The following is a 23,975-nucleotide window of genomic DNA, read 5'->3' as shown; positions in this document are numbered from 1 at the left end:
CACTATATTCTATGCTTAATTTTATCTGATTATTTCCATTGACTGTGGAATGTATGGGAATGTGAAAGATCTATTTGAATTAGAAGTATCTGATTAACTTCTTTTGATTTTTGTTTTTTAATTAATTTATTTAAATTTAAATTAACATACAATGTAGTATTGGTTTCAGGAGCAGAATCCCATGATTCATCACTCACATGTAACACCCAGTGCTCATCCCAACAAGTGCCCTCACTAATGCCTATCACCCCTCCAGCGACCCTCAATTTGTTTTCTGTATTTAAGAGTCTCTTATGGTTTGCCTCCCTTTCCATTTTATCTTATTTTTCCTTCCCTTCCCCTATGTTCATCATCTGTTTTGTTTCTTAAATTCTACATATAAGTGAAATCATGATATTTCTTTTTCTCTGATTTATTTTGCTTAGCATAATACATTCTAGTTCCATCCACATTGTTGCAAATGACAAGATGTTCTTTTTGATTGCTGAGTAGTATTCCATTGTGTATATATACCACATTTTCTTGATCCATTCAAGAAGTATCTGATTAACTTCTTATGAAAATTTTTTTAAGGGAGAAGAAGTGAATGCTGGAAAGATTGGGCTAACATTGGTAGTGGCTGGAATGGTGGGCTCTATTCTTTGTGGCTTTTGGCTTGATTATACCAAAATATACAAGTAAGTGATGGTAGATAAATGTACGGTGTACAACCTAAGGTATTTTGGGTTTAATGGAGACTGTGATTTTTATTTTCAGAAATTTAAGAAGTGTTATTATTACTGAAAGACTTGGATTTTAGACGTTCTTAGATTCCCTTCTCTTCTAAGTGAAGTCTATCTATCTATCTATCTATCTACCTCCCCTCTGGTAACCATCAGTTTGTTCTCTATACTGAAGAGTCTGTTTCTTGGTTTGTCTCTCTCTCTCACTCTTTTTTTTTCCTTTGTTTGGTTTCTTTCTTACATTCCACATATGAGTGAAATCATATGGTATTAGTCTTTCTCTGACTGACTGATTTCGCTTAACATTATACTCTCTAGCTCCATCCATGTCGTGGCAAATGCCAAGAGTTCATTCATATTTTTATGGCTGAATAATATGCCATTGTGTGTATATACTTTACCCATTCATCTATCGATGGACTTGGGCTGCTTCCATAGTTTGGCTATTGTAAATAATGCTGCAGTAAACATAGGGGAACAATTATTTTCATTACTAAATGCTCCCCATGATAAATGTAGTTACCATCTGTCACTATACAAAGTTCTTATATTATTGACTATATTCCCTATTCTCTACTTTCCATTCCCATGGCCTATTTATTTTATTACTGGAGGTTGTATCTCTTGATTCCTTCACCTCTTTTGCCCACACCCCCCTACTCCTACAATCACCAGTTTGTTCTCTGTATTTATGAGTCTGTTTCTGTTTGTTTGTTCATTCATTTTGTTTTTTAGATTCCACATGTAAGTGAAATCATATGGTATTTCTGTATTTCCGTCTGACTTATTTCACTTAGCATAATGCCTTCAAGGTCCATCCATGTTGTCGCAAATGACAAGATTTCATTCTTTTTTTACAGCTAATATTCCATTGTATGTGTGTGTATTCTTTATTCATTTATGTATGTAAATACATACATATTCTTTATTCATTCATCTATCAGTGGACACTTAGGTTGCTTCAATATCTTGGCTATTATAAATAATGCTGCAGTAAACATAGTGCACATATCTTTTTTTTCTCATTTTCTAGCTTTTATTATTATTTTTTCAAACATAATTTATTGTCAAGTTAGGTAACATACAGTGTATATACAGTGTGCTCTTGGTTTTGGGGGTAGATTCCCATGATTCACTGCTTACATACAACACCCAATGCTCATCCCAAGAGGAATGCACATATCTTTTTGAATTAGTGTTTTTATTTTCCTGGGGGAAAGCCCAGAAGTAGAATTACTGGATCATGTAGTATTTCAATTTTTAATTTTTTGAGGAACTTCCATACTGTTTTCCATGGTGGCTGCATCAAGCTACGTTTACCAACAGTGCACAAGGATTCCCTTTTCTCCACATCCTCACCAACACTTGTTATTTCTTGTGTTTGTGATACTAGCCGTTCTGAAAAGTATGTGGTGACATTTCATTATGGTTTTGATTTGCATTTCATTGATGATTAGTGATGTTGAGCATCTTTTCGTGTGTCTGCTGGCCATCTATATGCCTTTGGGAAAATGTCTATTCTGGTCCTCAATTTTCAATTGAATTATTTGGTTTTTTGGTGTTGAGTTGTATTAGTTCTTTATATAATTTTGGATATTAATCCTTTATTGTATATATCATTTGCAAATCTCTCCCCCATTCAGTAAGTTGCCTTTTCCTTTTCTTGATAGTTTCATTTGCTATAGAAGAGCTTTTTAGTTTGATATAGTTCTAATAGTTTATTTTTGCTTTTGTTTCCTTTGTCTGAGGAAACAAATACAGAAAAATATTGCTAAGGAGAATGTCTAAGAGGTTACTATGTGTCTTCTTTTAGGAGTTTTATGACTTCAGGTCTTACATTTAGGTCTTTAATTCATTTTGATTTTATGTTTGTGTATGGTGTGAGGAACTTTTCTAGTTTCATTCTTTTGCATGTGGGTGTCCAGTTTTCCCAGCACCCAGTTACTGAAGAGACTATGTTTCTTGCCTCCTTTCTTATAGATTAATTCACTGTGTAAGCGTGGGTTTATTTCTGACTCTTATTCTGTTTTATTGGTCTTTGTGTCTATTTTTGGGCCGGTACCATACCGTTCTGATTATTATAAATTTGTAGTATAATTTGAAATATGGGATTATGATACTTTCAGTTTTATTCTTTCTCAAGGTTGCTTTGGCTATTTGGGGTTTTTGTAGTTTCATTTTCTTTTTAATACAGTTGTGAATGGGATTGTTTCCTTAATTTCTTTTCGTGGTACTTTGTTGTTATTGTATAAGAACACAACAGAGTCTGTATATTAATTTCATATCCTGCAACTTTACTGAATTCATTCATTTGTTCTAATAGTTTTTGGTGGAGTCTTTAGGCATATATAGTATCATATCATCTGCAAATAGGGACAGTTTTACTTCTTTCTTACCAATTTGGATGCCTTTTATTTCTTTTTCTTGTCTGATTGTTGTGACTAAGACTTCCAATACTATGTTGAATAAAGGAGGTGAGAATGGCCATCCTTGTCTTGTTCCTCATCTAAAGAAAAGTTTTCAACTTTTTATCATTATGATGTTAACTGTATTTTTGTCACATATGGGCTTTATTAAGTTGAAGTATGTTCTCTCTAAACCTACTTTGTTGAAGGCTTTTATCATGAATGAATGTTGAATTTTGTCAAATGCTTTTTCTGCATCTGTTGAGTTGATCATATGATTTTTATTGTTGATTTTGTTAATGTGGTGCATCACATTGATTTATTTGCAGCTATTGAATCATCCTTGCATCCCTGGAAAAAATCCTACCTGATCCTTTTAATGTATTGTTGAATTCAGTTTGCTAATATTTTTGTTGAGGATTGCAGCTATGTTCATCAGGGATATTAGTCTGTAATTTTCTTTTTTGTAAGGTCTTTGTCTGGTTTCAGTAGCATTGTAATGCTGGCCTCATAAAATGAATTTGGAAATGTTCCTTCTTATTATATTTTTTGGAATAGTTTGAGAAGTATAGATATTAGCTCTTTAAATGTTTGGTAGAATTCACCTGTGAATTCATCTGGTTCTAGACTTTTGCCCTTGGGAGGTTTTTGATTAGTGATTCATTTTTGTTACTAACAACCAGTCTTTAGATTTTTCTACTTCTTCCTGAATCAGTCTTAGAAAATTACATGTTTCTAGGAATTTATCCATTTCTTCTGAGTTGCCCAATTTTTTGGCATACAGTTTTTCATGGTATTCTCTTATAATCCTTTGTATTCCTCTGGTGTCAGTTGTAATTTCTTTCATTTCTGACTTTATTTATTTGGGTCTCCTCTTTTTTCTTGATGAGTATGGCTAAAGGTATGTAAATTTTGCTTACTTTTCAAAGAACTGGCTCTTAGTGTCATAATCTTTTATAGTCTCTGTCATTTATTTATGCTCTGTTCTTTATTATTTCTTTCCTTCAACTGACTTTGGACTTCCTTTGTTCTTATTCTAGTTCCTTTAGGTATAAGTTTAGATCATTTATTTGAGATTTTCTTGCTTTTTGAAGGCCTGTATCACTATAAACTTCCCTTTTAGAACTGCTTTTGCTTTGTCCCAAAGATTGTGAGCTACTGTGTTCCCATTTTCATTTGTTTCCAGGTATGTTAATTTTCTCTTTGATTTCTTCATTGTCCCTTTGGTTATTTGGTAGCATATTGCTTAACTTCCATGTGTTTGTGTTTTTTCCAGTTTCTTCTTGTATTTTTTAAAAATGTTTACTTTTGAGAGAGAGAGAGAGAGAGAGAGAGAGCATGAGCAAGCAGGGTAGGAGCAGAGAGGGGGAAACAGAGGATCCGAAGCAGATTCTGTGCTGATAGCAGAGAGCCTGATGTGGTGCTTGAATTCACGAACCGTGAGATCACGACCTGAGCCAAAGTCGGACGCTTAAATGACTGAGCCACCCAGGCATCATTATAATTTTTAAATTTATTCTTGATTTCTGGTTTCATACCATTGTGGTCAAAAAAGATACTTGATATGATTTCAGTCTTCTTGAATTGATTGAGACTTGTTTCGTGGCCTAACATGTGATATATCTTAGAGAATTTTCCATGTGCACTTGAAAAGAATGTGTATTCTACTGTTTTTAAATTTTTTTTTTCAACGTTTTTTTTTATTTTTGGGACAGAGAGAGACAGAGCATGAACGGGGGAGGGGCAGAGAGAGAGGGAGACACAGAATCGGAAACAGGCTCCAGGCTCCGAGCCATCGGCCCAGAGCCCGACGCGGGGCTCAAACTCACGGACCGCGAGATCGTGACCTGGCTGAAGTCGGACGCTTAACCGACTGCGCCACCCAGGCGCCCCTGTATTCTACTGTTTTTAGATGGCATGCTTTGTATGTATGTTCAGTTTATCTGGTTTTAATGGATCGTTCAAAGCCACTGTTTACTTATTTTCTGTTTGAGTGATTTATCCATTAATGTAAGTATGGGGGGGGGGGGCGTGTTAAAGTCCCCTACTGTTGCTGTATTACTCAATTTCTCCCTTTATGTTTGTTAATATTTGCTTTATATAATTAGGACTTCTATGTTGAGTGCATAGTTATTTACAATTATTATACCTTTTTGTTGGATTGATTCCTTTATCATTATGCAATGCCCTTGTTTGTCTCCTTTTATAATCTTTGTTTTGAAGTATTTTGTCTAGGGTCGCCTGGGTGGCTCAGTCAGTTAAGCATCCGACTTTGGCTCAGGTCATGATCTCACGGTTTGCGAATCCAATCCCTGCATCAGGCTCTGTGCTGACAGCTCAGAGCCTGGAGCCTGCTTCAGATTCTGTGTCTTCTTCTCTCTCTGCTCTTCCCTCACTCATGCTCTGTCTCTCTCTCTCTCTCAACAATAAATGTTAGGGGTGCCTGGGTGGCTCAGTCAGTTAAGCATCCGACTTCAGCTCAGGTCACGATCTCGCGGTCTGTGAGTTCGAGCCCTGCGTCGGGCTCTGGGCTGATGGCTCAGAGCCTGGAGCCTGCTTCCCATTCTGTGTCTCCCTCTCTCTCTGCCCCGCCCCCGTTCATGCTCTGTCTCTCTCTGTGTCAAAAATAAATAAACGTTAAAAACAAAAACAAAAACAAAAAAAAACACACACAAAAAACAATAAAGGTTAAAAAAAATTTTTTTTAAGTAAAGTATTTTGCCTAACCTAAATATTGCTACCCCAGCATTTTTTTTTTGCTCCCACTTGCATGAAATGTCTTTTTCCATCCCAAATGAATCTCTTGGTGGCAGCATATAGATGGGTCTTGTTGTTTTCACCCATTCTGTCACCTTATGTCTTTTGATTGGAGCAGTTAGTCTATTTACATTTAAAGTAATTATTGATGCAGGGTGCCTAGGGGGCTCAGTCAGTTAAGTGTTCAGCTTCAGCTCAGGTTGTGATCTCACAGTTTGTGGGTTTGAGCCCCATGTTGGGCTCTGTGCTGACAGCTCAGAGCCTGGAGCCTATTTCAGATTCTGTGTCTCTCTGTCTCTCTCTGCCCCTTCCCCACTCATGTTCCATCTCTGGCTCTCAAGAATAAAATAAAACATTTAAAAAAAAAGATATTTTTAGACCTTTTTTTAAAATGTTTATTTATTTTTTGAGAGAGACAGAGCACAAGCAGGGGAGGGGCAGAGAGAGAAGAGGAAACAGAATCTGAGGCAGGCTCCAGGCTCTGAGCTGTCAGCACAGAGCCCAGTGCAGAGCTTGACCTCACAAGCTGTGAGATCACAACCTGTGCTGAAGTCAGATGCTTAACCGACTGAGCCACCCAGGTGCCACCCCCCCAAAAAAAATATTTAAAGTAATTATTGATGCATATATACTTACTGCCATTTTAATTGTTTTATGATTGTTTTTGTAGTTCTTCTCTGTTCCTTTCTTGCTCTCTTCCTTTGTGATTTGATGACTTTCTTTAGTGTTATGCTTGGATTTCTTTCTCTTTATTTTTTGTGTCTCTATTATAGGTTTTGGGTGTGTTGTTACCATGAGATTCATATATAACATCCCATGTATATAGCAGCCTGTTTGAAGTTGATGGTTGCTTAAGTTGAAATGCATTTTGAAAGCACTATTTTTTTACTCCCCCCTCCACTTTTTAGGTATATGATGTTATATTTGCATCTTTTAATTTTTATCCCTCAGCTAATTTTTGTAGATATAATTGATTTTGCTACTTTTGTCTTTTAATCTTTATAGTAGCTTTATAAGTGATTGATCTACTTCCTTTACTATATGTTTGCCTTTGCTAATGAAATTTTTTCCTTTCATAGTTCTCTTACTTCTATTTATGGCCTTTTTTTTTTTTTCTGCTTACAGTAGTCCTTTTAGAGGCTCCTGGGTGGCTCAGTTGGTTAAGCACCTGACTCTTGATTTTGGCTCAGGTCATGATCTCACAGTTTATTGCTTCGAGCCCTGTGTTGGGCTTCATTAGTCCCTTTAACATTTCTTGTAAGGCCGGTGTAGTGGTGATGAACTCCTTTAACTTATTTGTCTTGGAAACTCTTTATCTCTCCTTGAATTCTGAATGATAATCTTGCCCGGTAGAGTATTCTTCATTGTGGGTTTTTTCCTTTCAGCATTTTGAATATATCCTGCTACTCCCTTCTGCCCTGCAAAGTTTTTGCTGAGAAATCAGCTGATAGCCTTATGGAGCTCCCCACGTACATAAGTATTTACTTTTCTGTTGCTGCCTTTAAGATTCTTTAACTTGTTGACGTTTTAATTATTATGTGCCTTGGTGTGGTCCTCCTTGGGTTCATCTTCTTTGAGGCTCTCTTTGTTTCCTGGAATTGGATGTCTGTTTTTGTTCTCCAGGTTGTGGAAGTTTTCAGCTATTATTTCTTCAAATACGTTTTCTGCTCTTTTCTTTTTCTGGGACCTCTCTAATGCAAATGTTAGTATGCTTGATGTTGTCCCAGAGGTCCTTAACTTCCTTATTTTTAAGAATTCTTTTTTCTTTTTTGTTGTTCAGCTTGAGTATCTTCCAGATCGCTGATTCATTCTTCTGCATTCTCTAATCTGCTTATTGATTCCCTATGGTTTGTTTTTCATTTCGGTCATTATATTCTTCACCTCTGGTTGCTTCTTTTTTATATTTTGTGTCTCTTTTTTGAAGTTCTCAGTGAGTTTGTCCACTCCTCTCTCAAGTCCTGTGAGTATCTGTCTGACCATTACTTTGAACTCTGTCAGGTACATTACTTACTTATCCCTGTCTTGTTTAGTTCTTTTTCTGAGATTTCTCTTTTATGCTTTTCTTTGAGACATATTCCTCTCCCTTCTTTTGTCTGACCTTCTGTGTTTGTTTCTGTGAGTTAGGTGGAACAGCTACCTCTCCTGGTCTTGAAGGAGTGGACTTATGTAATAACATCCCCTGTGTAGAATTTGTGTGCCTGGCTGCTTTGGCTGATTAGCTGGAGCTGCATTTGGTCCAGGCCAAAGATCCTGGGGTGCTCCGTGCCAAAGGCCAGCCTGGTGGGACAAGTAGAGTTGGAGCAGATACAGTCTGGGAGGGTTCCCCTTGCAGGACAGATTGCTAGGGGCCTGGACTCTGTTCCCATCTGTGCTCTCCAGGGGGAGGAGGAATGTAAACAGTGGTGCTCACTGGCATCTCCAAACCCAAAGTGAGTTCCAGCAGTTTCCCCATTGTTCGGTAGATGTTCTAGTAGTAAAAGTTGCCCTTTAAACCACTGTTTTGTTTTTTTATTTTGCTGTGCCCCAGGCCAGACGAATCTGCATGAGGGACAGTTCTGTGATATCTCTCCTACTGCAAATCATAGGGTCTGCAGTGGGGTTCCCATTGTTACCCTGCCTCTGTCTCTCTTGCTGTTCTCTACATGGTCCCTCTATGTTCTATCATGCAGAAACTGTTCAATCAGCCCTAAGGTCTTCAGGAGGAATTGCTCTATGCATGGATTCTACGTGTCTGCGGGAGGACATGAGTTCAGGGTCTTCCTAGCCTTCCATCTTGGGCCCCTAGGCCAACAGTAGCTACACTTTTTAACAGGCAGAAACTCCCCATATGCTTGGGAGAAATGGATGAATGTAACTGTGCATAAATGAATAGAAGGAAATAAAATGAATGAATGAAATATGGAACGGTCACCTATATATCTTCTGTACCTTTCAAGGCCCAAGATCTGTTTGATACCATTATGTAAGCCCTTCCAAAGACCTCCAGTGTTGAAATTCTCCAAGATGGTTTTCCCATAATTCAAGATAGTACTTGCTGTGGCTTCATTATTATGAAATGTTAGCTTACAGTGAAACCCATTCAATCTGTAGATGAAGGGAACGTATGTAAAGAGTTAAATTTATTTATAGTCTTTGGCCCACTTTACAATTAGAAAACTTGCTACGCATAGGAATATGTTCTTTTTGGCCTTGATTTTGTTCTCAGAGTAACCGCCATTCATTCACCAAACTTCTGTTGTGGGCATAATTCGTCTAGGAATTATGACAAGCAATATATGATCCCTGTCTTTAAGACACTTGTAGTCTAAAAGGGGAAAGAAAATAAGGCATGCATATATGAAAAAATAATAATATAACAGACTAAAATCAATGTCATAAGTCCAATAGGTGTCTGTCATGTGACAGTTATGTAGCTACTAAAATGATAAGGGAACTTGGAAGAAGAGACAACTTTGTAGGCTGCAGTGGTTAGGAAAGGTGTTTTGGAAGAGGTAAAATTTGAACTGAATCTTGAGATACAGCTACAGAACTATCCCATTTGGTGGCACAAAAATTATTTTATCCATATGAATATTCCTTCCTGTCTGAACACTGGATGTGGTGTGAGTTTTGTTGATTGCTGCTGTTGAATCTTAAATGTAAGCTTTATAAACGTGAGCTTTAAAGTCAATGCTTTGGGGCGCCTGGGTGGCTCGGTCGGTTAAGCGTCGACTTCGGCTCAGGTCATGATCTCACGGTCCGTGAGTTCGAGCCCCGCGTCGGGCTCTGTGCTGACAGCTCAGAGCCTGGAGCCTGCTTCCAGTTCTGTGTCTCCCTCTCTCTCTGCCCCTCCCCTGTTCATGCTCTGTCTCTCTCTGTCTCAAAAATAAATAAACATTAAAAAAAAAAATTTAAAGTCAATGCTTTGTGCTATCAACAATAGCCAAAGTATGGAAAGAGCCCAAGGGTCCATGGAGTATTACTCGGCAATGGAGTATTACTCGGCAATCAAAAAGGATGAAATCTTGCCATTTGCAACTATGTGCATGGAACTAGAGGATATTATGCTAAGCGAAATTAATCAGTCAGAGAAAGACAAATATCGTATGACTGCACTCATATGAGGACTTTAAGATACAAAACAGATGAGCATAAGGGAAGGGAAGCAAAAATAATATAAAAACAGGGAGGGGGATAAAACATAAGAGACTCTTAAATATAGAGAACAAACAGGGGGTTGCTGGAGGGGTTGTGGGAGGTGGGGTGGACTAAATGGGTAAGGGGCATTAAGGAATCTACTCCTGAAATCATTGTTGCACTATATGCTAACTAACTTGGATGTAAATTAAAAAATAAATTATAAAAAAATAAAAGTAAATAAAGTCAATGCTTTGGTGAAAACATTTTTCCATATAAGGGAAACCTGATTTTGAAAACCAAGGAATTTATTACTGTATGGACGGAGCAATGGTTAGTAACATGATTTTTATATGCCTAGGAAAATCAGACAAAATACTAACAATTTTGTTTTTTGTTTTAGACAGACTACTCTGATAGTTTACATTTTATCTTTTCTTGGAATGGTTATATTTACTTTCACATTGGACCTTGGATACAGTATCGTTGTGTTTGTTACTGGAGGGGTGCTTGGGTAAGCATCAAATGTGTTTAGGGGGAATGATAGCATGCTGTTATAATTGTGAAATATTGCTACTATGGTTTTAAATTTTTAGTTCATCCAAATGTCCTTAAAAATATTTTAAACTTTAAAGAATCTGTGCTGTGCATATAAATTTGTGATTCTTTAGAATACAAAAAGTTTGAAAATGTTTTTTGGTATATATGACAGGTGAAAAATGATAAGGCTTACTTAGTCCAGGTAACATTATTTAGTTAGAAAAACAACTGACTTAGCGAATCAGAGGTAATTTTTTTTCAGAAAAAGGAAAACTTAGGAGCTGCTTTGCTTTTCAGTTCTTCTGTCCTTGGACTGATTGGTGAATAATAATAGGGGCTTGCTTTCATACATCAAGTTCAAAATCTTTAGTTATTTGATCACTAGAATAGGGCTGAGAAGTAGAATGATTGCCCCAGTGTATGCTATTGTCCTTCAGTTAATTGTTTCTGTAATTCTGGATTTATTTTCGTAGTTTCTTCATGACTGGTTACCTCCCATTGGGTTTTGAATTTGCTGTTGAAATCACTTACCCTGAATCTGAAGGCACCTCATCTGGTCTTCTTAATGCTGCCGCACAGGTAAACCCGTGACCTCTCTTAAATCTGAGATGAGTAGTTTACAGACTATTCTAAATTTTTTTTTTTTAATGTTTATTTATTTTTGAGAGAGAGAGAGAGAGAGAGAGAGAGAGAGGGAGAGAGACAGAGCATAGTGGGGGAGGGGCAGAGAGAAACAGAGACGCAGAATCCAAAGCAGGCTCCAGGCTCCGAGCTGTCAGCACAGAACCCGATGCAGGGCTCAAACTCATGAACTGCGAGATCATGACCTGAGCCAAAGTTGGTCGCCCAACCAACTGAGCCACCCAGGCGCCCCAGTTTACTGGGTATTCTAGTGAATAAGAAGTTTAAACTTTCTGCCTTTCCAAATCATATGAATAAAATAGTTAAAAGTTCTCAGGAAAACATTACACTTATTTCAAAGAAGCAAATTCAACAACAATTATTTCCTCTTATTTTATTTTAGATATTTGGAATTCTGTTCACATTGGCTCAAGGAAAACTCACAACAGACTATAGTCCTAAAGCAGGAAACATTTTCCTCTGTGTTTGGATGTTTGTAGGCATCATTTTAACAGGTAAATGAGGGTATTTTCCTGACAAAAGTACTTGTGTCATATCGTCTTTATATTTTTCACGTATATTGATTCTCAGTGGCTTCCAGAACTCAAAGGGAGAAAGGAAATAAAAAGCGGGATTACTACGTATTTTTTCCCAAGGATATGAATCTATTAATTAATTTTTCAGATTTTAACTTCAATACCATTACTATGCATAAAAACCAAAGCCAGCGTGTGAAGAGTCGGGAAAGATCTGGAATCGGCAGACCTGGACCCGAGTTCTGACTCTGCTGCTCACTCGCTGTGTGACTTTAGACAAATTGCTTAAACTCTCATACCCTCCTTTTCTCATTCACGTAATAGGGTATTAAAAAGCCTGCCATGGAGGGTTGCTATGAGGATTAACTGAAGTTCAGGTTCATGAAAAGCTCCTAGCATGGTGTCTGGCACTCCGGACGTGCCCAGTCACGTCAGCTGTTACCAGAATGAGTGGTGGTGGAAACGGCACAAGGGATGGTTAGTCAGTTCTTACACTTCTCAGGTGTCATCGGAATAGACATGGGCAGGAACGACGGCGGTGCCCAACTTTGAGAGAAGGAGCATGGAAAAGGACTCTAATCCGTAGTTTGTCCGGGTGCATGAGCATAAAAGTGGATTTAGAAGCAAGGCTTAATGTCCACAGTGTTTCCACACCCACGCTGGCTTCTCCTGTTACCTCACTCTGTTAATTTCTCTCTGCAGTCCTTTTCCCTACTCAGACGGCAGCGTAAACTCTTATACAGTGTACGGATACCTACCAAGCAAACCACACTTCCTGCCTCCTCCCCCTTGTCCTTGATGCTCCAATGGTCCCAAACTCCCTCTGGTGCCAAATTCTTGGCTGTTCTATTCCTGTCTCACATTCTTTGCATATCCTGTTTGCTGCCTGCCTAGAATGCCTTCCTGTCTCTTCTTATCTGCTTGACAAGTTCCTACTCATTTTTCAAGTTTCAATGCAAATATGTGTTCTCTGGCAAGCCTTCCCTGATTTTTCTCTGGACTGACATGGGCTTTTTTTCTCCCATGTTCCCACTGTACCTTGTACATATCTGCACTATTGTAGTTATCCTACAGTGTTATAATTGTTTGCATGGTAATATTTCCCTAGATGGGCGAGTGCTCTATGGAAAGAATTGTGCTTTTCATCTTTGGTTCCTAGCATCCTGTATTTATTCATTAATGAATGATTTGCTAATTAAGTTAATGGCTTAGAGAGGCCCTGGTATTATTTCATGCTACAAGGATGCTATTGGATATTATGGTACTACAGTGTGCTAAATTTGGCAATATCAAAAAAGACTTTGTGCCGCTTAGAGAAAAGCATATCTATATATGCTCTTTGGTAACATCACCTCTTTGGGGTTTTTCTGTTTCAGCATTAATCAAGTCTGATCTCAGAAGACACAATATAAATATAGGAATTGCAAATGGTGATATTAAAGCTGTAAGTAATGAATATTTTTATGACTAAACTATTAAGAAATGTGTGAAACCTGTCTGTCTAGTCAGCTATTTTGTATTCCTGAGCCAATCATTGATCTGTCATAATGGCAGATGCCAGATGCTGTAAGTTGTTTTTATTTCCTGATTGTTTCTGCAGGTACCAGTTGAAGATACAGTTGAAGATAGTCCCACAGACCAAGAATCAAAAACTATTGTGATGTCCAAGCAGTCAGAATCGGCAATTTGAGGTGAAAGAAAAAGTTAACATCATGCGATACTTGAGCAGTAAGGCTTGGTTTAAACGTTATGCGATATGGATACTTACTTGAAAATTATTACGTGACCCATAATTATTATCTTGCTTAATTGTAACCTTAAGCAATATTTTGCTTAGCAGACTTTGGCTCATCTCATATTAACACTACCATTTATCAACTGAGCCTTCCATTCATAGTCCTCTCTTGTCAACCTGAAAGTAAGCTTCTTGATGTGTATTTTCCAAAAGTGGTTTTGTTGTGTTTTGTTTCGTTTTGTTTCTTTGTAGAAAATGGAAGGTTGGAAGGCTTTCTGAAATGATAATGTGGAGGCCTAATCCCCGTAAATCACATGGACTTCATGCAATTTAGAACCAAGTGACCAATATATTCCTAATTGGCTCCTTTCCATTTTTCTGATCTACTGTCCAGTGACCCTCAGTAGGAGTACATTACACCAACACGACACTCCTGGCCCATCAAAGGACAGCACTGGGATGACACCTGCACGGAACCTCTAAGATTTTTCCCATTTCTTATATTCTTGTTAAACAGTGCTTTGTAACGTGTACTGTCAGTGGCCATCAAAACTATCATGGGAACAGGTTGAACCCATGACTTTGGTCTTAGACTTGAATTCTAATGAAGCTAAGGGGCCCAGACGGACTCATTATCTTGAGTTCTCTGCACTGCCTTCCTACCATGCTATAAATGCTAATACTATTTTCTCACTTCAACTTGACAGTAATTTTGTACCCACTGCCTTGCTTACTCTTTTTTCAACACGGGCAAGATTGGAGATATTGTCACTTCAGCTCCATACCACTCAGAGTAAAGCAAATATCACAGTAAAGTGACTCAAATGAATTCTTTGGTTTCCCAATACACATAAAGTCATGTTTACACTGTTCTGTAGTCTAGTAAGTGTGCAATAGACTGAAGGAACAATGGACATACCTTCAGTGAAAAAAGACTTATTGCTAAAAAATGCTAACCATCAGCTGAGCTTTCAGTAAGTCATAATCACCACCATTGGTCACCACAACAAATATAATAATAATGAAAAAGGTTGAAATATTGCATGAATTACAAAATGTGACACAGACACAAAATGAGCAAATGCTTGGAAAATTGGCACCAATATACTTGCTCGATTCAGGGTTGCCCCAAACCTTCAAGTTGTTGGAAAAAACAAACAAACCCACAATATCTGTGAAGTGCAGTAAATCAAAGCACAATAAAATGAGGTATGCCTGTATATTTAACTTTGTAGTAAGAAAATGTCATCCTATGTGTTTCATGTTTTCTTGTATCATCCCTAATACTTGTGCTTCAGTATTGCAAAGAAATCTATGGTGACTTAGCCTAGGAGTTCTCATTTAGTGAAGACCTCTTAAGATGCTTTAATTCTCTACTAACATCTGTATGACCATTCTCCTTTGAGGAATACTGTGCCCAGGTATGTGCTCCTGCAGTGTATTGTGGGAGTGTATCCTTTCTTCACCCGACTGTACATACTGTTCCAAAAGTCTGCTCTTTCACATGCTCAGGGTAAGGAGAATAGGACCAAATGTGCTTCTACAGTGCCTACCACTGCGTTTTGTTTACAATGAGAATTTACATGTTGTTCACGACCTGACTCTCTAAGCTCATAGGGAATATCTTTAGAATACTAACATCTAAACAGCCATAATATTTACATTATGTCCACATAAACAACAACAACAAAAAGCCAATCAGGTGTGCCCTTGAAGTAAATTAGCAATTCTGATTTGGGCAGATTATATGCATTGCTTTATGTTGATATTATAACATTCTCTGTAATCAAATGACAGTAAATGATGTAGAATCTTTCCTGGAGAATGTGTCACCAGAAGAACTTAGCTGGGAATCAGAAGCTCTGGGTCTCTGACTGTCTGGGTCACAGACCTGGCTCTGTGTCCCTGTCACTCTCTGGGCAGCGTTTTCCTTATCCATATAATGAATGTATTATTCACTTTGATCTCAAAGACCTTTTTTGCATCTTCAATGCCGTTCATCATGGGGTAGACCAAATCAGGTACCGGGGGAACTTAAATCTAGCTAGAGAAAAATCCCCTAGAGAATTGGATTAACAGCTGTGATTGTTACTTTGTGCATCTGGGGGATTTAAAATCTTTTTTTTTTTTTTTTTTTTTTTTTTTTTTAGCTTTTTTATTCAGTGGGTGATAGCTCAGGCAGAATATGCTGAATCATTAACTTCCTTAGATATTCACATTATAGGTTTTATGACCAAAAAGATATCCTAAGATCCCTCCTAAATAATTATTTTTATCTTTGAACTATCAGTGTTGTTTTAAACAATCATGTACTTGTTGAGTTCCCTAGCTTTTGAAAAAAAATTACAGATCAAGGTTGGAATACTTTATTTCCGAAAAGCATATGCGTATATGTCATGTGTATCTTTCTTTGTTGATTAGAAAAAGGATGAAATAGGATGTGACAAAACGCAAAATGAATTGATAATTTTTCTGTATTTTGAGTTAAAGTTGCCTGTAATTTGTGAAACAAGAAATGTCATATAATTCTATGTCTGATCTTTGGAAAATAGAGTCGGGTAACCATCACTTCTGTAAATTTTAACAAAATAATTTTAGAAAGAAATTGGATGCTTTCAAAAGCTGTTGCATTTATAAATTATGCAGAAAAGAAAAATACTAGCTTTTGCCTTTTGTGAATGTTGGAGAAATGTCTTTAAAATATTGTTTATATGTAAACTCAGAATATGCCAGAAGAATTCCTGTCTGTATGAAGTCATCTTTCATGTTTGAAATTTTGCTTTTTGTACTATTTGTCTGTATGCTTGTTCTTCAGTGTTTCAGACCTGAAATAAATTTATTTTTTTAATGTTAATTTTGTATGGCTTTTTGAAAAAAATTTTAAGCTGTTAATTTATTTTTTGAGAGAGAGTGTGAGCCAGGTGGGAGATGGGTGGGGCAGAGAGAAGGAGACAGAATGTGAAGCAGGTTCCTCACTGTCAGCACAGAGCCCAAGGCAGGCCTCGAACCCATGAACCTTGAGATCATGACCTGAGCCGAAGTCAGACACTTAACCGACTGAGCCGCCCAGGCACCCCTAAGTTCTGATACTTAGGTACACATGGGGAGTGGAAAGGGACTGTAAGATTTCAGAATGAGCCAAGGAGGGAGCAAGTGTTTTGTGGAGCACAACAAGGAGACCAAGTTCACCAGGGTCAGTGCTCAAGCAACACAGCAGTGAGGGATTAATCTCCTCCCCTTGCTTTTTGGTGCCTGACCCCTCCTTGGGCAGATAGGTGCCTACAAGGAGCCATCTGGGACACTACACCTAAGCTTCAGACTTTACCTGTTTCTCCTGGGACCATGTGCCTGTGTGGTACCTTATATCTATAGCAGGTGTTAATTTTTTCTCAAGACCTTGCTGATTAACATAATAAAACCAAACTCTAATTTTCTTCATTAAAAAATAGATATGATGGACGTGCATTCTTCATAAGATTCAGTGAGATAATACATGAAAAAACATTTAGCTGAAATCTTGACATAGCCAACACTCAAACGTTTTGGCTACTATTTTTATGCATTAATGATTGGTAACTAGCAACATATTACCACTTAAAAGTATTTGGATTTGAAGAGAAAAGTTCAAGTGATTTACATCAAAAGAATACCAATGAGGAGTGCCTGGGTGGCTCAGTCAGTTAAGCGTCTGATTCTTGACTTCAGCTCAGGTCAAGATCTCATTGTTCATGGGTTCAAGCCCCTTGTCGGGCTCTGCACTGACAATGTGGAGCCTGCTTGGGACTCTCCCCCTCTCCTCTCTCTCTGCCCCTCCCTTGCTCGCTCTCTCAAAATAAATAAACTTAAAAAAAAAAAAAAAGAATACCACTGAGAAAAATTGAGGTTCTGGGGAGAGAGCATAGAGAAGACACTTAGGGAGGAGGAGAATGACCTGGCAGGGGGCTGCCCCTTCCACATCCTCCTGAAGCTAGTCCTGGAGGACTAATAAACTGGTTGGCAAGGATTAAGGAAATGGTGAGACTGAGAATGGAGGCTGGATAAAGATTAGCCTACGGCAGTGACTTCCAAAGGTTTTGGTCCCAGAAAACTTTTACATTTAAGAATCATTGAGCAACCTCAGGCGCCTGGGTTGCTCAGTCAGTTAAGTGCCCGACTTTGGCTCAGGTCATGATCTCACAGTTCATGGGTTCGAGCCCTGCATCAGGCTCTGTGCTGACAGCTCGGAGCCTGGAGCCTGCTTCAGATTCTTCTGTATCTCCCTCTCTCTGTCCCTCCCCCACGCATGCTCTAGCTCTCCTTCAAAAATAAATAAACATCGGGGCGCCTGGGTGGCACAGTCGGTTAAGCGTCCGACTTCAGCCAGGTCACGATCTCGCGGTCCGTGAGTTCGAGCCCCGCGTCAGGCTCTGGGCCGATGGCTCGGAGCCTGGAGCCTGTTTCCGATTCTGTGTCTCCCTCTCTCTCTGCCCCTCCCCCGTTCATGCTCTGTCTCTCTCTGTCCAAAAATAAATAAAAAACGTTGAAAAAAAAAATTTTTTTAAATAAATAAACATCAGAAAAAAAAATCATTGAGGAACCCCAAAGAACTTTTGTTTTTCTGAGTTATAGCTGTCAATATTTATCATACTAGAAATTAAAACTATTTTATTCATTTAAAAATAACTTCATTACATCACCACATAAATTACATTTTTATGACAAATAACTATTTTCCAAAACAAATATAGTGAGAACAGTGATACTTTTCAATCTCTAAAGACTACAAAAGCCTTCAATGTCTGGCTTCATAGAAGACTGCTGGATTCTCATACCTGATCCTACCTTCAATCTGTAGAGATACGCTACTTTGACGTGTTTGAAGAAAAAACCTTGTGCACATGTGCAGTTGGAAAAGGACAAGTATTTTAACAGTCTTTTCAGGTAATTGTAGGTATTCTGGACACTGTGGCAAGTTGGAACTGGTACTATCTTAAAGGTTAGTTGCTATGTGAAATCTGAAGCCATATCAATAAACTTTTCCTATTTTGTTAACATTAACATCCAATGGTCTGTCTTGTACTTTCAACAGATCTTTAACGGTGCGTGGTTTTGTGACATTATGCACTGGCATTTGGAAACGCATCTCTTCAAAAGATTGATATATTTCATTATATGATGCCAGATAAGTCACATTCGTTAATACCTCTGATCTCATCAGAAAGGCTTTCAAGTGTTGGGAAGCAGTCAAGCTCATGTGAGTTTCCTAAAATTTGTTTTGGCAGATGTAGGTTTTCCTGATGTTAAAGTAGTGAAAAAGGCAAATCACTTCTTTACGGTATTATTAAAGAGTTTGACATGGATTCCCTGAAAAGGGTCTTGGGGACTCCTAAGGTTCTGCCAACCACACTTTGAGAACCACTTTTCTAGAAAAGAGCTTGGCTGTCATCAACGCAGTCGATGATTGACAGTGTGAGAAACTAGGGAGAGTGGACAGAAGAACAAGGTCAAAGATCAAAGGCCTCTAATGAGACAGATGGAGGAAGAGTCATTGGAGACAGAAAGGAGCTTGTGGGAAAGAAAGGTAAAAACTGGGCAGCCAAAGAGAAGAGAATAAACTGGAAGCCATAAAAAATGTTACCTATACCTCTTTTCGTACTACTTTAATTATAATTAGTGCGGGATTTCAAGATGAAGTTTCCAGTTTTATTTGGTTTTATAAATAGCTAAATGTTAAGGCGAGACATGAAATATAACGAGTACATAGCATTGTATCTGTTACCATTACCCTCTAGTAAACAGGGCCTTTAAAATCTAAGACCTTTCTCAGTTCCCATTGAGAATCACTAGAATGACATTTAGATTGTCAGTGGAAAAAACTTTCATCCAGGAAAAAAAAAGATACCATTCTTATTTTCCACAGCAGGCAAAGATGTATAGACAAGTAACACATTCTGAAGTCAGTAGTTTCTCCTGTGACCCACCTGCCCAGTCAGCTTTCAGGACCAAGACACCTGCCTATACCACGCTGCCCCTCCCTCTCTGCAAGGGGAGACAGGCATCTGTGTAGGTGACAATCTGCCCCGAAGTGACTTCAGGGTTCTTGATAGGATCCTGTGCCTGGAAAATGCCTTTCTGACATCTCACAGGAGATAAAATACCTTTGTGTCCCCAAAGAGAGGTAAGGTTTCAGAGCACACTGACCACCAAGAGGGGCTATCTTTTCTTAAATCTGTACTAAGGTCTAGAGATGTCCTTGAGCAGGTTTGAATGGAAGGGAGGAGGAGACGTGGTCTGGAGGCCCTCCTTTGATAAAGGAGGAGAACGATATGGGGGGTGGGGGGCATAGGGGAGCGGGAATCATTAAGATAAGGTGTGTGAGCTTCATTTTCCACTTAGACAAATGCCTGATATTGTTTTAAGTATTCATTTGCATTTTCCCTTTCATTTGTTATTTTAAGCCCATGATGAAATGGTCATTGTAAAGAGAACAAACTGTTAGAAGCTGGTAGAAACTGGACTGCTGGGGCGCCTGGGTGGCTCGGTTGAGCGTCAGACTCTTGATTTTGGCTCTGGTCATGATCTCAGGGTGGTGGGATCGAGCCCCAAGTCAGGCTCTGTGCTGAGTGTGGAGCCTGCTTAAGATTTTCTCTCTCTCCCTCTGCCCCTCCTCTGCTTATGTGCGCACACACTTTCTCTCAACTAAAAAAAAAAAAATTAAAAAGGAACTTGATTTCTGGTTGGAGCCTCTGGGTCCTGATTGATAAATGCTGCTTGAGCACCTCTCTTTCTCTGGGAAATGTCTGGTTCTTCCGGGGACTGAAATGGCTCCTAATCCCTGAGATTAACTGACAGATTAAGCTTTCATAAAGCCTCACGATGCACAAAAACTAAGTTGAAATAAGAGTGAGAGTTATTTCCTTTTCAGCAAAAAGCCTGAATCCTTCAAAACATAGTCTTGACCCAAAACTAAGACAGATAAGCTCTGGATCATTCTGTCTAGGGCAGGATCTATGGATGGACAGAGGCTCCCAATGCACCATCAGGAGATTAGTATTAGAAAAGACATCCTTGGAGAAATGTCACATGGGCATAGATTCATTGCCTGCAAACCTATGCAGTCCTCAGTACTATTATTCATAAGACAGTTTAGTTTCCTTGTATGGTTAGATTATGTTATTTACGTACATTATTTTAGTGCACCATAGGCCCTCTGAAAGCATCCGTCATGGTACGTAGGGTAAAAACATGGCCTTTGGGAACCTGGTCTTAGGTGAGAAACATGACTATGATCTTGGGAAAGTAATTTAAACTCTGAATTTCTGTTTCTTCCCTTGCCAACTAGAATAATACTTCCTACCTTGCAGGTTTTGAGGTGAGGATTAAATTTAAGTGGAAGGTGGGGCGCCTGGGTGGCTCAGTCGGTTGGGCCTCCGACTTCAGCTCAGGTCATGATCTCACGGTCCGTGAGTTCGAGCCCCGTGTCGGGCTCTGGGCTGATGGCTCAGAGCCTGGAGCCTGCTTCCTATTCTGTGTCTCCCTCTCTCTCTGCCCCTCCCCTGTTCATGCTCTGTCTCTCTCTGTCTCAAAAATAAATAAACGTTAAAAAAAAATTTTTTTTTAAATAAATTTAAGTGGAAGGCACACAGTAGATCCTTAACAAATCCCATCCACTGTGACTCTCATTGTGAGAAACTGTATAAACAGGGACTGAGTGCTGATAACACTTGAGAGGCAGTGGACTGATTTGGGAGAGCGTGTGTTTGAGTGTTTGAACTTGACATTATTTATAGCAACTGCCGTTAAAATCATTGATATCCAAAGTATTTAACCACTTCCGTGTGCATGTGGGTGTGACACTGGACACTGGGCAAAGAAAATGAAACAAAACTTAATTCTGAAGAGATGGTGAGATCTGGACAGACAGGATGGGAATCAAAGAACTTGGGCACCAAAGAACAAAACTGAGATGCTCTTGGAGGCAAGGAAAAAAATGGTTTCTGTGTTACTGCACAACCCACAACAAAAGAAATTAAGCAACAAGCTGAGAAAGAAGCTACCCACGAGTCCACTACCTTTATGCAACAATTTCTCCTTGTTCCCTTTTCGTTCACATGCATGCGTAATCTCACGTAGGTATAAAGCAATTTGCGTATTTAACAGGCATTTTCCATGTTGTTATACGGACTTTATAACCATTGTTTTATTCCTATTTTTATTTTTTTCAGTTTTACTGAAAAATAATTGACATATAACATTGTAGTAGTTTAAGGTGGACAATGTAATGATTTGACGTATAAATATTGTGAAATGATTACCATAAATATTGATGTATAAATACTGCAACATGATTCCATAATAAGTTTAGTTAACATCCGACACCTCACGTAATTACACATTTTTTTCCTGTGATGAGAACTTCTAACATCTATTCTCTTAGTACCTTTCAAATAACCATTATTTAAAACAAAACAAGACAAACCAAAACAGCAAATAACCATTATTTAAGATAACTGCATAATATCCCAATAAGGTTGATATACCACAATTTACTTCATGTTTCTCTACTCATGGACATTCATTCATTTACTTATTTGACATTTATTGAGCATTCACAATTTTGTCAGGATTTATGAGAGGAGCTGGAAATATAAAACAGTGTCCCTCTCTCAAAATGCTGTAAGACAAGAAAACAAATCAGCTCCTGATCAGGGACTATACACGTGCAAATGAAAAGGGAGCCCCAGAGAATCAGTATCCCCTCCTGGGGGCACCAACATGCCTCTCACTCTTGGAATCAGGCAAGGCTTTTCTCTTCTTTTGAACAGAGGAGGGAGAGAGGATTGTGACGCTTGGGAAGCCCGAATTTTATTGTTTTATGCCCCTTATGCCTCTCTGCCCACCCTCACCTTCTAGTTTGTCCAAACCTCCCAGCTCCTTCCATCTCACTGTGATATTAAAGCTTGAAGTGTAATCCTGGATTATATTCGTATTTTATTTTATTTATTATTATTTTTAAATGTCTGTGGGTTTTGTTTTGTTTTTTTTACAGCTTCTTTAAAAAAATTCAAGTTTATCTATTTTGAGAGAGAGAATGTGCACAAACAGGGGAGGGGCAGCGAGACAGGGAGAGAGAGAATCCCAAGCAGGCCCTGCACTGTCAGCACAGAGCCCAATGCAGCCCTCGAGCCCACAAACCAAACCTTGAGATCAAGACCTGAGCTGAAACCAAGAGTCAGATGCTTAACTGACTGAGCCACTCAGGTGCCTCATATTTTAGTTTATTTTTTAAAGTTTATTTATTTTGTGGTGGGGAAGGGCAGAGAGAGAGAGAGAGAGAGAGAGAGAGAGAATCCCAAGCAGGCTCCAAGCTGGTCAGTGCAAAGTCTGAGGCAGAGCTGGATCCCATGAACCATGAGATCATGACTTGAGCCAAAACCAAGAGTCAGAAGCCTTTGGGCTCTGTACTGACAGTTTGGAGCCTAGAGCCTGTTTCAGATTCTGTGTGTGTTTGTCTCTCTCTGTCCCTCCCCCGCTTGCACTCTGTCCCTCTCTCTCAAAAGTAAAAACTGAACATTAAAAAACAACAAAAAAAGAGTCAAACGTTTAACTGACTGAGCCACCCACATGCCTCTGTATTTGTATTTTAAATTGGTCTAGGCTAAATGGATAAAGCTCAGATGGCCTCAGTTGGCCAGGAAGATCATGTGTGGCCTTGCACCTCCTTGTGTCCCTGAAATCATTCTGCTTTGGGCTTGTGCCTCTTTGACCGAACAGTAAATCCGGCTTTTCCTTATGAGCACTGAAAACAGGGCTGCCGACCAGGAGACCCACTGCCACTCCAAAATGGGAGGAGCACCCCCTCTACTGGTGGTTTCATGAACTGTTCTGGACTCCTTGCCAAAATTTCACCCGATTGCTATGAGGGAGGATGGGTGTATGTGTTTGGGGGGATGGGTGATAGGGGGATGCCAGTTCATTTTAGCCAAATCTCCAAACCGGGGGAAGTCACTTGCCCCAAAACACACGCACACGCACACGCACACGCGCACACACACACACACACACACACTAAGCAAGTGTCCTCACATTCCCGCTGTCTGGGGTACATAGCATGAGAGACAGTGATGAGCATTAGCCACCAACATGTGTAGTGACACTTTCGAGGCAAATACAGGCATATCTTGTTTCACTGAGCTTTGCAGATGTTGCATTTTTTACGGTTTGAAGGTCTGTGGGAAGCCTGCATCCAGCAAGTCCATCGGTGCCATGTTTCCAATCGCGTTTGCTCACTTCGTGTCTCTGGCTCACCTTTTGGTAAGTCTCACACTTTTCAGGCTCTTTCATTACTATGACATGTGAACTGCTGCGATCTCATGATAAAACCTGAGCGGATGAGGAGCTGCTTCTTAAGAATGAGGATAGAAAGTGGTTTCCTGAGCTGGCATCTACGGTGAAGATGCTGTGAGGAAGGTCGAAATGACAACAGAGGACTTAGAATATTACATGAGCTTAGGTAGTAAAGCGGCAGCAGGGTTTCACAGACTGAGTCTGATTTTTGTTTTTA

General features: G+C 39.0%; 2 protein-coding genes across 2 annotated transcripts in view; one reads left to right on the top strand and one right to left on the bottom strand.

Annotated features, from left to right (window-relative positions):
- Positions 1–16,286, top strand: part of FLVCR1 (FLVCR choline and heme transporter 1) — a 38,339-nt gene extending 22,053 nt beyond the window's left edge. Inside the window, exons 5-10 of the mRNA XM_058700842.1 lie at positions 574–677; positions 10,404–10,514; positions 11,014–11,119; positions 11,565–11,676; positions 13,074–13,141; positions 13,298–16,286. Coding sequence (XP_058556825.1) covers positions 574–677; positions 10,404–10,514; positions 11,014–11,119; positions 11,565–11,676; positions 13,074–13,141; positions 13,298–13,387 — 591 coding nt within the window. The 3' untranslated portion in view covers positions 13,388–16,286. The remainder of the gene's footprint in view (positions 1–573; positions 678–10,403; positions 10,515–11,013; positions 11,120–11,564; positions 11,677–13,073; positions 13,142–13,297) is intronic.
- ANGEL2 (angel homolog 2) overlaps positions 1–23,975 on the bottom strand; it is a 254,102-nt gene that overhangs the window by 146,423 nt on the left and 83,704 nt on the right. The gene's annotated exons all lie outside the window — the stretch shown is intronic.

Source organism: Neofelis nebulosa, chromosome 15 (genome assembly GCF_028018385.1).
Source record: "Neofelis nebulosa isolate mNeoNeb1 chromosome 15, mNeoNeb1.pri, whole genome shotgun sequence".
Lineage (NCBI taxonomy): Eukaryota > Metazoa > Chordata > Mammalia > Carnivora > Felidae > Neofelis > Neofelis nebulosa.
This window is presented reverse-complemented; position numbering and strand designations above follow the sequence as displayed.